The sequence below is a fragment of the Notechis scutatus genome, chromosome 6 (assembly GCF_049901735.1).
Source record: "Notechis scutatus isolate UNSWTSFEM ecotype Mainland chromosome 6, rNotScu1.2, whole genome shotgun sequence".
Lineage (NCBI taxonomy): Eukaryota > Metazoa > Chordata > Lepidosauria > Squamata > Elapidae > Notechis > Notechis scutatus.
In genome coordinates, this window is record NC_142014.1 from 46,664,518 (window position 1) to 46,679,579 (window position 15,062).

The 15,062-nt window shown below is 34.0% G+C and overlaps 1 protein-coding gene across 2 annotated transcripts in view; it reads right to left on the bottom strand.

Annotated features, from left to right (window-relative positions):
• CDK17 (cyclin dependent kinase 17) overlaps positions 1 to 15,062 on the bottom strand; it is a 92,549-nt gene that overhangs the window by 27,071 nt on the left and 50,416 nt on the right. For both annotated transcript variants that reach the window (XM_026694038.2, XM_026694042.2), the window contains exons 3-4: positions 8,914 to 9,078; positions 4,274 to 4,407 (exon numbers count right to left, since the gene is read on the bottom strand). In XM_026694038.2, coding sequence (XP_026549823.2) covers positions 4,274 to 4,407; positions 8,914 to 9,078 — 299 coding nt within the window. The remainder of the gene's footprint in view (positions 1 to 4,273; positions 4,408 to 8,913; positions 9,079 to 15,062) is intronic.

Below are 15,062 nucleotides of genomic sequence, written 5' to 3' on the forward strand. Positions count from 1 at the left end.
TTTATGGATAAGAATCTCTGGACTGGGATACTAACACAAATCACTAGAAAATAACTTTTACAATGGATCTAGCAGGGGCAGAAGGGGGAGGAAAGGGGAGAAATCTCTGTGGTGTGAAGCTCTCAAATAAATGTACTCAACTTCTTTACATTTCTATATGGCATGGTAGAGTTTAGTGCTATCATCAGTCTTTGCTTGTCAGAAACTGTTTTGCTCCTTTGAATTTCACATGGCTTTCTAAGTCTCCCTTCCTAGGAATCTGCTGCACAACTTGAGGTTTCCTCATACAAGCCCACATTGCCTAAATCATGCCATTTACATCTATGGTCATATCATATATCCTTTTCCAGGGAGTGCACTTTACACACATTTAAGATTCCAATGCATCTAAAACAGAACACACCTCAAACAGGGCAGGGAGCATGAACAGACTGATATTACGACAGAACTGTGTTACCACAAAAATGGGGAGGAATCACTATTCTACAGATAAAGAACATAAAAACATTATATTTAGCATTTTGAAATATTAGAGACTCATAATTGTAGATTCTAGCATAGTTTTGGTGTGGTAATTAAAAATAAAAACTTCCCTATTTTAATTAACTAGCCAGTCAATCTTTTTAAATTGTTAACTGGATACATCAGAAAAAAATGTCATGTTTGAAATAAATTATCTGCTGGACAGTGCATACTATCAGCAAACTGAAACAAAGATCTTAACAATTGGAGAATCCAAGTTTATAAGACACTATAAGAGATAAATTCTGATAATTAAGGACAGGACAACTTTCATATCCAAAATGTGATTTTAAAAGTGAATAAATAGAACCCTAACCCAATTCTATTGACAACAGAATGAAGATTTAAAAGCAGTTCTAATTCAGAATCATAATGAAGAAATATAAGTTATCATCTTTGATTTTTCTAAATTATCTTTATTTTCACTGCTTCATTTTCAGATTCCCACTGTAGAAACAAGCAGTTCTGCTCCTAAAGTATTTTTATTATTTCATCTCAAATTTTGTCAGACCCTATTGTATCTGATTGAATCTTTCAGTCCACGGACAATTGTGACAGGCATCTTTATTAGCTTTAAACCCCAAAGAATTTTAAATGAATGAATGAAAACTATATGTTATAGCACATGTGTAATTTTTTCAAATGGTGCATACTACTGTATTATTTTGTACCTATGTCCAAGTGTCATCAGACACCTCATGACATATTTTGGCCTTTTAAAAAATATTTGTAATTGCTTTAAAAAGTAACTGAGGTCAGTGGTCACCATCTTGGTGTTCTATAGCTGTTCTAATACCAGCAAATAATGCATTGCTGATCCATGAATTATTAAGAATATTATGCTTTCACTATTGTGTATGTTAAAGGGTGTAAAAGACTTTCAGTTTAGATCTTTAACTTGAACAAGAATGAATGCCAATATTTCCCTCCCTCCTTCTTCTGTCCTTTCAGATTTTACCAGCTTGCCAAGGCTTTAATTATATGGTTGGTACATAAGCTAAAACTATAGTAATACAAAATGTTTATCACTCAGCTCAATATGGAAAATATGCTAATTAATCGTGTTAAACATATTGGTTTAGTTACTGATTTAACCAAATCATAGTTAAGCTTTTGAGTCAGCTCTAAGAAAATCACAGTAAAAGCAGCATTTGTATTTTTAATGAAAAACATGTTTAATTCAGAAAGCCACAATTAAAAGAATATATATTTAAATTAGAAGTTTAATTTGAATATAGATTCTTAAATTGACAAACATTATTTCAAATTTTACTGTAATTTCCAGAAATACTGGCATTCATACAGATTTTTATAAATGAAGGAAATTAAGTACCTTTTCCTCCTTTTGTTTACTGTCATGAACAATTCCGTTTTTAAACAGGAAAAGAGAAATCTGGGGAAGTCAAGAGCTTTCCCATTGTACTCAGTTTTGGAGTATTGTGCAGATTAATAAGCATTAAATGAAAGCGTCATGAGTAAGAAATTGTCTTTCCAAATCTACACATTTCAAACTAAAGCCTACATTGCCATGTTTTCAGTTGTAGCTCAATTTTCAATGTTCTGCCTAACTTTGATTTCCCAGTAAGTCCAAAGAGAGGAAATGTTCTTGAAGCATAGTTACCTACTTCCTTTGCCATTATTTATTATTTAACTTTTAGTAGTACAACTTTCATTCACACAAGTGTTCTGCAAACAGTAAATAAAGTTATTTTATAGCTAGCCAATTCAATACAAGGAAATGACATCACTTGAGTGAAGAACCCAATTCTGGATACACTTCTAACTGCTGTTTGTATTAAGTTCTTTTAAAAAAAGTAATTTGTGCCAGGAAGAAATACTATTCAAAACAGTGAAGCCATATATTTTTATGCAACAGTTATATTAAAATTTCAATGATTTCCAAACAGTTGCTAAACGTGATTCAAATAGTTGAATAGTTAACAAACAGGATCCCTCAAGGACTACTTCTACTTCACAATAAACTTTCTTGATCTCAAAGGACTGCACTAAAGTTCTCTGCTACATCATACTGAAGGCAGAGATACATTTTGTGGGAACAAAAAGGAAAGGGGTTTTAAGAGGTCAGATCTAACCTCTGGAATAGCCTTTTCTGACAAGTTGTTGGTCAAAATATTTGGACTGTGCAAAGCTCCAATACAGCACATTCTAGAAAAATTGTCTTAGCAGAAATTAGATATATAGAAAGAATAAATAGAAAGAGTGGAGTGAACTTATCTGATGGTTATATACATTGAAAAATACTACACTATTTGGCCTTACTGCCTATCTACCAAATGAAACAATAGCATGATTATTTGGCTTTGCTAAAATAATGACTATAAAATTCTTTCAGCTTTCTCTTTGCTGGATCACAATCATGTCTGTCTTACTAATAGCTAGAAAAAGACAAACAACAGTGCCTTTTGTATTTTTATAACTGCATGTGGGGGAATGGACACTATTTTGTTTTCATTTGCTTTCTTATTTCTTTCCAGCAAGTTTTTGAAAATATGTATTTATTAAGAATACATTAAAAATAAATTTTATCCCAGTTGCCTGACAACTCTAACTCTAACCCTAGAGAGATACACTGTCCATTACAAATCTATTTACAAATGCTTTGATCAGCCTCTACATTATTTCTATTTCATCTCATGGTTTCATATTTTGAGAAGCTGCTTCAACATTATTTTGATTGTCTGAAATTTTCATCATCATAGCTGTTGGAATCAAACACATATTATATTAAGCTACAAGCTTGGACTTTCAGGCTTAGTGTGAACCCATCCAATAGTGGCTTTTTCCACTGTAGTGGCAAAATAAAGCAAACCATGGCTTATCACAACATATAAATGCAGTCATAATGTACCATGTAATAAGCTGCTTTTCCTGTAATTTTAAAATAAACAGACATTTCAGAATCCTTAGATTAGATGTGACAGAACAATTTTCAGATGAAGTATTTAAAAAAGGAAAAGAAAATCCAGTACAAAATTCAAAGTAGGCAGCATTCTGTCTAGTCTCACACCTTTCTTTATTCAGATAAAAGCATTTAAATGTCAGCAAATCTGCCAAGGAAGCTGAAATTGCTCTAGGCTTATTTTCCTACTTCCTCTTAATTACACCTATAGAGTGCTTTGTGATAAAACATATTTACCAACAGAAAACAGCTCTAATGACTGCCACAACTGAACTTCTTGTCAAACAGTATAATGCTTGAATAACCTTCCTTAATGTATTAGACTTCAGATGTGTTGGACTATACCATTCCTAAGAGCCTATCAGTTCTAACCAGAAAAAACAGTTCCAGGCTGGGAGTTATAAGAAATGCAATAAGCCCTTTGTCTTCCAGAACTCTATGCCCATAGCCTTTCACCATGTATCCCTAATATACCTGAAGGGTTTCAGAATGAATAAACCTGATTTACAAGAAAGAAATGCAATATATCAAATATATATCAATATATCTTTCTTCAACCTGCTTCTTTTCAGCTGTGTTGGATTACTTCATCTCCAGTAGCTAACTGGACAGAATTGATAGAAATTCTATCTAGGGCATGTTATGTTTTATACATTACACATTTAATAATAACTTTCAATTAAAAAATCAGATTAAATCTGTTGTACAGGATTAGTTATTTCTGAACATCAATAGCTTTACTTTAAAACACCCTAACCGGGATAAAAGTAATGCAAACAAATCCCAAGTCTTTTGTTAGGGTAATGCCTCTTCTATAAAAAACTAGATTACCTCCATAGATATTCGTCTGTGTATCCTGTTCCTGAGACAAACACCTGTTGGGGACTGAACTTCATCAGATGATGTTCCAGAAGCTTGGTCACTTTCACCATCTGATCCCATTTTTAGGTTTTCGTGTACAATATCTAAATTGAACAAAACCAATAATTATTTAACTGACACTTGTGAAGGAGTTTCCATCACTGAGTGATAGTTCTCAGGCTTTAATGCGACTCTCTGTCAGTACAGAGCAAACCAGCTTACTCTCTGTTATTCTTTGGCAGGTGACAAATATATTTTTATTTAGACACATTTTACTAATTCAACTGCTTTCTCTGCTGAGGCAGATTTTAAAATTTTACCTGTAATTGTTTATGTGCTTTTATATATTACTTTTATTTCTTCTTTTATTTGTATTTTATTGTCAGTCACTCAGATTATATTTGGAAAAACAAAATATAAATTCAAACCAAATTACAGATCATTAGTACTTTGGAACTATAAAATGTTAGTTCAGTTACAACACTTTTGTCCTATCCTGTATCAGCCTTCCATCCTTCTGAGGTGGGTAAAATGAGGACCCAAATTGTTGGGGGCAATATGCCAACTCTGTAAACTACTTTGAGATCTAACTTCTCTCTCTCTCCCTCCCTCTCCCTCTCTCTCTCACTCTCTCACACACACACACACAGAGGCAGGGGTGGGATTAAAATTTCTTAACAACTGGTTCTTGGGCATGGGCTAATTTGTGGGTGTGGCTTGGTGGTCATATGACTAGGTGGGCATGGCTTGTATGTAAATATTATAAATATTTATACAGATATTTGAATTTTTATTAAAAAGAGCAATTTTTACCCCAAATTAGCCAGAGCAGGCAGGCAGATTGAATTGCTCACAGAATCACAGATTAATTTAGAAATCTATCATCTGCAATCGGCTATCTGACTCTGTCACATGCAATTTGGTTGCAAACAAAAAACTCATAAAATTTGCTAGCAAGCAAACTCATAAAATTAGCTCACAACACACCATGCATGTAAGTATTGAATTTTTTATATAAAAAAGAGCAACTTTTACCCAAAAGCAGGCAAAGCAGGTAGGCAGATTGAGTTGCTCACAGAATCACAGATTCACTTAGAGAGGTCTGTGTTTCTGCCATTGGCTATCTGAGTCTGCAACTGAATAATAGAACCTTTAGTTCTAAGGGAGTTTTGGCTCTGCTTAAAAGCAGATCGGAAGATCTAAAGATTAGCTAGAAAACAAGAAATCCAACAATTTCCTGCTAAATCTAAATCTCCTGGCACAGCAGAACAGCTGATGGTCGGAAAAAGGAAAAATAGCAACTTAGCAGGCAGGTTTGCCAGGTAAAGAGTAAGTGGGCTGGGAGGGTTCCCATGGGCCATGTGGGAGGCGCAGCCTTATGTTCCTGCGTAGCCTGGATTAATTGTTTTGGGGGGTACTCTGGGGGTGACATTTCTCTGCAGATCACTAAAATTTTCTTGTGGGCCACCAGTGGGCCATGGCCCACCAGTTGGCAACCACTGCTGTAAAGCACTATAAAGCAGTATAGAAGTCTAAGTGTTATTGCTATTAATTGATAACTGATCTTTAATTTCATAATCTTTAAAAAACCAAAGCAGCAATGTACTCTTCATACAGCAAGAAAAAAGAGCTGTATTAAATTAAAATGTAAAATTCTAATCTTCCAAATATTCAATATAAAAGGAGGCATTTATTAAGAGATGATAAAAGAAATTGAACTTAGATAAATGTTTGGCGACAGACATCTTCAAATAGCAGCACTGGTTATTTGCCAATAACTACAGTATTTGCTACAGTAAGTATCAAACTGAAGCTGTTAAAATGTTCTTTCCTGAACAACAGAAGAAAATGGCAAAAAATCAACATTTTTCTAATAAGAAGTATCTTGTGTTTTTGATTAGGTGCTATATGCACCATTTAGATATAACAGTGACTGGAAAATATATGGCATATTTGAGGGAAGTTCGACCAAAGTTCAGCCATCATATTTCTACATTTAGAAAAACTAGTTTGCAAACAAGTTTTGCCAAAAAATTGAAGTTATACTGTAGAAATATCCAATTACAAGAGGTAATCATTTCATCTCTTCCTACCCTCTGCATCTTTCTTGTTATTATCCCCCCAATGTTCCCCTTTCAATTCTTTCATTTCATGGGAGGTCTCTGTGAACACTAAACTGACCTCCAGCTGCCCATAATCTTTATTTCTAGAAAAGGAAAGGTTTTTAGCTGCTGGGAGGGACAGACACATTTTGTGGAGTAAAAATGGCACATAGTCACAGATTCCCATCCAACCCCCAACCTCCACAGAGAGAGTTATCATTTTCTACAAAAAAGAGTTGTTGCCCATTAATCTCCAATATATGTTAGATTAAACTATAAAAAAGCCCCTGTCTGAGGGAGACAAGTGGTTAAGAAAGATGAAATATAAATAAATAAATAAATAAATAAATAAATAATAAATAAATAAATAAATAAATAAATAAATAAATAAATAATAAAGGTCCATTAAATATTTTTGGTACTTTTTATGTACATTAGTATTACTAATTACTAATAAATAGCATTTCAAAGGAAATTAAATCTGAATGAGGTATAATGCAGATAAAAAAATGTGTAATAAAATTGGATAGTCTTGCATATACTGTATGACAATATGCATTTTAATAAGATATACAGGAAACACTGAGGAAGTTCAAGACATTGTTTGAAGAGGCCATCTATAGATGTTTTGTTTTCAGAACTAATGTTCAAGACACCAAAAATTTTAATCATTCAGTTTTTCAGTATACAAAAGAGACTAAAGGTATTTATTTTTACATTACAATTCTGAAGCTTATAGTTCATCAGAAATCACAATTGTCTTCTGAGATGGATTTGCTTTGGTCTACAGAATTGAAAATAAAATATCTTTAATCCCGAATAAGCTTTTATTTAAAAGCAAAAATGATTTTTTTAAATTAACAAAAAGCACTGTACAGTAAAAATAATTCAAATTAGGCAAAAAATCTCTTTCTTAAAGCTTATTTAATAAAATTAAGTTACAGATGCAGGAAATGGGCCAGACCAATCTTTACTTCTCCTTATCGATAAAACAATACTCTATTCACAAGAAATGTTTCTATGTCACAAGCTTATTGACATAAAAATTACACCTCTGGGAAACCTAATTCAGACAAAGAACAGGCAAGTCTGACAGTTAATTTTGCTGTAAGGAGAGGAAGAAGACCTCATGCACTCATGAATATTTAAGCAATATGCCATGGATACAGTAACATAAATCCATATAATTGATTTAGACAACAATATAATTGAAAACGGATGGTTTGCTGATAGATATAGGAAGGGACTGGATTGGCTATGAGCTCTGGGCAAGCAGATTTTCACAGCTGTCAGTTCAAGCTAATGAGCTCAAGATACCCTATATTATCTTTTCTTCCTACTTAGAAAAGCCATTCATAAATGTTTATCATATGAATGGGAAAAGGAACTGAAAATAAGACTGTTGATGTAGCAATGTCCATATATAAATGTCAGATACCACTACTCTTTATATACTATGTGCAACTTGGATCAACATACTTGCAAAAAGACACATGAAAGTGAAAGTAGAGCAGCACACTTTCAAGAAAATACTAGAAGGGGGAAGAGTGATAAAGGAATAGCTCTTTAGATTATATAAACATTGAGTATTTTTTGGCATAAAATGCAGTACTGGATCCAAGGTCCTGGAGGATCCGATTTTAATTTATCACTTTTGTGTGACAAAACGGGTAGAGGCTTGCAGGCATTCTTTCCATTGTTCTACTCATATTTTGGAACAGCCTTCTCTAAAACGATGATTTATCCCGTCTTTCCTTAAATTATTAAAAAATGAATTTCATTGGGGCACTGTGAAGGGATGAGTTGAGGCTACTGTTTGACTGTGTAATTATTTGTTAATTTAAGAATCTGTTAATGTGTAATTTTGTAAAACATGTTGATTGTTTATATACTATAGATGTTCATTGTAATTTACTGGGTCAATGTAAGTGGCCAAGTGTTTTTTTGATTGTAGAGGGAAAATCTAATAAACAAATAAATAAAAATTATGGTACCCAAGTTCATGGTAAACTGGCCATGAATCACTATTAATTTTGATGTCTAGGCAGACTTCACTGAATAAGAATCATATAATAAGCACCAACTGCTAGGCTGTAACACTGGAGAACTGTCACTGTTTTGTAATATTGTCCCCACTACGGAGCTTCCTAAGTACACTGAATGGCTGCTGTCTAACAGAAAATGTTAAAAAATGTACTCCTAACCTGAAGCAGCAGGAGGAGAATTAACACCCAGCTGGTGTGGTACTAGCACAATGTGGTAGAAGTGAGTTTAGATTATTTCCTGGTTTATTTATTTATTCAACAAGGTTTATTCATACAATTATTCTAATATAGCCATCATATTTGAAATTCCTGCTTTACGCCATTTGATATGCAACGAACATATCTAATATCTTAATTTGGAGCTGGTATTCCACAGGACTGTTATACTAGTTATTACAGCATAAAGGTAAGAAAAGAAAAAAGAGAACCTATTAATTTAAAGAATATTAAAAACGCACATTACCTAATCTGCTCCCATTTCTTGGCATTGCCATAAAAGAACCCAGACTTCCCCCTATAACGCTGTGTGGTCTTCGTAATGGAGGTTTTTTGAAGGATCCTGTATACTGATGAAGAAATGAGTGCATGCTGTGTGATGTTGGAGGTCTGCCATTCTTCACAATGGGTTCTATGATTTGCCAGCACCAGCCAGTTCATCCCGCAACAGAGAAATTCAGCAACATGTTGAGAAAGAAAACAGAAGAGTCAACATACAGCCATATTTGGAGCACTCATGTAAATTGTCTATTAACTTTTCTTTGGGGCATAGGACACAACTATCTTGCCTACCTACTCCCTCAGCCGTGATGCCTGACATGGAGAGAGCCTCTTCTCTAGTGCTGGATCAGTTATAATGCAAATTATCTCTAATGGGTTGACTGAGAAAGCATTGAAAAGTACACCAGTATTTTTAAATAATAAAATAAAGCTTTAAGTAATGAGAAATAAAAGGTCTGATTGGATTTTAGTTACCAAATACATATTGAAGCCATAGCGTATACCACCAAATTGACTAAAGTTGGTGCATAGGTGCATGTCAAGAAGACTTCCTAAATTAAATGGCTGAAACTTGCAGTGATAAAAATTTTAAAGTATTACAGAGGACACCAAATGAGTAGAGGTTAAATGGCCAAAGAAAGGGAAAAGAAGGGGACCAGGAAAATATAATGATATGAAGAAAGAGAAGAAGTGCTGTGACAGTGGCTTTCATTTTGTTCCTCATATAATTTCTCATATATCCACATAACTATTAACTATACTATTTATGGGGAAAAAGATGAAGATATTAGCATTCTGCTTAACATATAATGAATCAAATGTTAATACCACATTTTGTACTGTCTTACATTTGATAGTGCTCCAACACTTTGTGAAACATACTAAGTTCGGGCAGGGGGTCCTTGGTGGTCTCTGAACTTTCTTTCTTTCTTTTAGATGTTTCATTACCCAAACTAGGTAACATCATCAGTGCACTGGCAGTGTAATACAATTTGGGTAATGAAATGTTGGCAAGAAAACAACCTAGCTCAGAGAGCACCAAGGACCCCTCATTTCAACCCTGGACTACAAATATTTTCTTCTATTGGAACATAGAAAGTTAATAAGAGCATTCAACCATTTACAAACCATTGTGAAAATCTTCTGATGGCTACATAATGTTAACAGAGTTTATAAAAAGACTCTTCCTATTGTTCAACCACAATCCATTTGTGTTCATTTAAGGATAATGTTCAGCAACTCATCTTCTTTTCTCTAAAGCAAGCTATAGGGTGGTTTGTCGAACATCCTATATTTTACGTGACTCTGATAATAGCTTTTGTTAGAATCAGAGTGAATTCCAGTGCTCCCAAAACATAATGTTTAGTCAGCATTTTTCATCTAAAAACATCCTTAACAGCAATAGGAAGAATTCCCTCTTGTAATCTGACAATTCTGACAATTGAATTCTGCTGTATAGTGCAGTGTTGGTGTAGTGTCGGGGATTTTCAGTTCAATGTGTGAAGGGTGAAGGATGTGCGTTTGTGTTCATTTTCATGGTCATGTGCACTGAAGATGGTCTTTGATTTTGTTGTACGAGCTGCAATGACAATACAGTAAACTAAACAATGCATACTCAAAATCAAAAGACAGACAAAACAGAAATAGCTATATTTGATAGTCATCATCATCACTATCACCATCATCACCATAATTTCATGATGCTAATATCAGTGTAGTCAAGACTGGTATTTTATTCTTTCTGAAGTTTTAGACAATTACAGTCAGGGAATTCTAAATAATTTCTAATTTGATAAGGGATTCACTTGTCAGATATGTGGGCATTTCACTGCTCATATAAGACAGGAGAAACAATAATGAATAAGATGTGAAAGCCTGGAAAAAAGAAGATAAGCCATTTTTTCCCACAAACTACCTTTGTTTTTTCCATTTCTAAATATCTTTAAAAATTTCCCCTTCTTTGCAAAGGTCTCAATCTATGGTTTGAATACTTCATTTATTTTACAATATTTGTAACACATCCCCACCCTAACAGTTCTGAATGGAGTACAACAAAATAAATCACAAAAGACAAACACAAAAAGCTCAATATAAATAATTCAAGTAATGTAGTTATCTGTTTAGTGTATATCCTGATATTATTATTATTTATTTTTATAAATAACTTAAGTCAGCAAACATACCTAATATTCCTTCCTCCTTCTATTTTCCCCACAACAACCCTGTGGGGTGAGCTGGATTGAGAGAGAGTGACTGACCCAAGGCTCAGCCAGTTTTTCATGCTTGGGCCAGAATTTATAATCTCCTGGTTTTTAATCTTATGCCTTAACTACAAACAGCAAAATAATCAAATCAAATCAAATCAAATAATTCACACTGATTTAACTTGTTTATGAAATGTCAGCTGGTACAGTCATTTGTATCTCTTGACGGAGGGCATTTCATAAAATGGGAGCTACCAAGAGAATATTACTATCACCGGGTCTATGCTCCATGTATCTTATGAGGATTTGAGATCTGCACCAAGTCCTAACTTGATGACCAGGTGGATGGGTTCAATTTGGCCATATAGTATTTATATATGTTAGAGTTAATTTGCAGATTGCTTTAAAGATTAAAAAAAAAGCCTAACATCATTAAGTGAAATATAAAATTTTCTTTATATGACTTCATTTCCTTACTCTGTATAGCTTGTCTAATGCCTTGTGATGAATTCTCATATGGAGCAAGTCACAATTCCCTAGAGGAGGAGGATGTCTATACACAATCTAATTATCTGGAAAAGAAGCAAAACTGTGTCCATATGACACGTGAGTAGTTACCAGGTAATAGCAATAGTTTGCAGTGGGGGACTGATCTGGGTTTGCAGTGGGAACTGATTTGGTAACCTCGCTCTTACTTTATTCATAAGAGAGGAACAAAGGAGGCAGCAGATTTTAGGCAAACAGTATTTTCACTCAATTCAAAATGAAGCAGTTGCTTAGGAACAAGATGAGGAAGCATTTTATATAACAAGATCGTGAATTAAACCCTTTGGCAGTAAAAAGATGTGGAAGCTCTACCGAACTTCCTTCTTGTAGTGTATTGTTATTTGTGAAGTATTATGTATGTCTACTGAATCACTTTCAAAATAAAGAGCAATGATGCCCATAGCAGAACATAGCATTACAGTATGAAATCTACTTTGAAACATATAGACAGGGTACACTGCAAACAATAAACTGTTCCATAATGGTGCTGTAAAATAATCCCAAGGGCATTATTTAATTATCATCTGAAACAATTTTAACATGAGTCTATACTGTTGTACAGTATGTTTGGTTACTAAAATAACATGTATGTTGTAATCATTGTAAGCCTCCTTTAATATTGGAATAAACAGAAAGATGCTAATATTAAACTAAATAATAATCAAAAGCTTATTATAATTTTGTGAATATAATCCACAAATCTTATATTATAAATTGTTCATTTTATAATTTAAATTTTACTTTAACTTGCTACAATCTTATTTTTGTTGCAAAAAAAACAAAACGAAAAAACCATGACACCTCCTTTGCACTTATGACTGTAGTAGTGACCCCGCAGCCACATAATAAAAATTCGGACACTTTGACAACCAGCATGTATTTATGGCAGTTGCAGTGTCCCAAGGTCACGTGAATGTCATTTACAACTTCCTGGGGGTTCCATCCAACAAGCAAAGTCAATGGCTGGATCAAAGAATTGACATGGGTGGCAGAGAAGGGGAGCAATGACAGGAAATGTGTGGTGATGTAAATACACAAAATGTTGTAACTAAAGTAAGTAATCATGGCATTTGTGTGATTGTGTTATCATATATCATTACGGTTTGCTGAAGGTGCCATTGGAATTTATTTGAAACAGATTTCAACCAAACATGAATGCTGGTTTATCTTTGCAGCCAGCTACTATACGGTGGTTCAACTGTATCAAAAGGCACAACTTATATTTGTATTTCTTGAAGTACATACAACTTGGGGTACTATACCAATTTGGAAAAGACAATTTAGATGATTTTGTCAAGTCAGATGCTCAGTTCATGTTTCCACACATCCTGAAGCACCTTTTCTAAACTGAATCTGAAGCATTCCACTCTCAAATTATTTCTATAGAACCTTTGAAGTGCTAACAGCAGTTTAGATAATGATCACTGAAACAATGCATGTATGCATTTCTAAATATTGCACCATGTTATAAGTTAGGGTAGAGAGAAGGAAAATGTGTCTATACCTGTTAAACAAAATTAGAATTCCAAATTTCTACTGCAGAATAGAAAACCATTTTGTAATAATTCATATATGAAGTTGAACTAAGTAACTATGGTTTAATTATTTTTTGTGTGAAATCTGATTATCCTATTCTACATCTGGATGTTATATGGGAACTCATTGCAATCTCAGGTGTCCTAGGTGCCTATTCTATGCTGGAGAGGACTGATAACTGTCATATTTACTTATAGTAGTTTGCATTTCAATTGTTTCCTTTTTCCTTTCTACATATGCTTAGATACCTAATGTTCTCTTTACTTCTGCAATTATTCTTTTTATCTAAAAGATTTTAGTTTCCATGTATGCATACATACTTAAAAATGGAATTTACAACAAGACTCTGTTCTTCAGGACATCACAGTAACAGTTCGATCCATTAACTATAAAATAACTGCCTATTTAATAGCACATAGAAGCTACAAATTATAATTCATTTCATCTTTGTTTCAACAAAGTAAAAGGAAAAGTGACATACAAGTAACAAGGGCTCTTCTACCATGAATGCATGTATGCAAAAGTTCTAGTGAAACTGCATGTTCCATAAATCAGCAGAAGCAGATATAACCTCTATACAATATATGTAACCTCTATACAGTATATGTATATGTTTAAACATCACATCTTGAAGGGAGGCATGGGGGCTCAGCGGCTTAATGATGCTGGGAGATGGTCTCTGCTCCAGTGGTTCGAACCCTACCATTGCATAGTGGGATGAATGCCCGTCACTCGTCTCAGCTTCTGCCCACCTAGCAATCTGAAAGCATGTTCTACGCAAGATAAATACCACTTCGGTGGGGGAGACGAGCTGGTGCTTCATGCAGGTGGTCAGATTCCTACCAACTCTGAATCTTCCCGGTTTTGACACCCATTTGCGAGGCGGCTCCAGTGGAGGGAGGGAGGCCTTAGATGATGCTACAGGAAGAGCTGCTGATCTTTCTTTCTGTTGCAAAGCTAGCTCTCCCTCCTGTGGTGCACCTTGGGATGCGAGTGTGTACCACAACAGAGCTAGTAAAATGGCAGCCAAGCTACTACTCTGCATAAGGATTGTAGTCTCCTGGTTAATGTAATGCCATATGCTAATAAGTATAATAATAATCACATCCTGAACACTTATTCACATTTTTTTTATAAATTCAAAAGAAAAAAAACAGTGAATATGGCAGATACAGAAGTTTGTACACTTTTCACAGTTGCATTTTGTAACATCTCCTTTGGGAGTAAATAATTTTCCTGTAAGCATTTTTTAGTCTTTTTATTATTGCTTTTGGATCCCCTCATTTCTTGCAAAAACTCTCTAGTTTAGAAATACTTTTAGATTTTCTTAATATGCATTAATATGCTTAATATTTGAGCTTTCCTGACAGTTTTTCAACAGTATTTAACTTTGAGGAGTGTGAAGGGCAAGCCAGCATTTTTTATTTTTCTTTCTTGTACTGTAAATACTTCATGACTGATTTAGAGGTACATTTCAAGCTGTTTTCTTTCTGAAACATCTAACTTCCTTTCAGCTTCCATTTCTGAAGAAGATTAGCTCTTGAAGACAGTCTTTTTACAGGAATTCCTGTCCAGTTACAGGAAAAGCTGTTGTTTTTGACAAAGGAGGTATTAGAAAGCACTAATCAAAATGATTTCTACATTTTGCATCTGTCATAGTCACTATTTTCTTCTTTTAAATTTACAGATAACTGCACATAAATGGTCAGTATGCATTTCAAGGAAGATGTCATATAAATTTGTACTACTCAAGAGTTGCATCATTTTTTGTTCATTTAGGGATTAACTGAAACACATAATTTGACCAAGGATATTTAAACTTTCACAT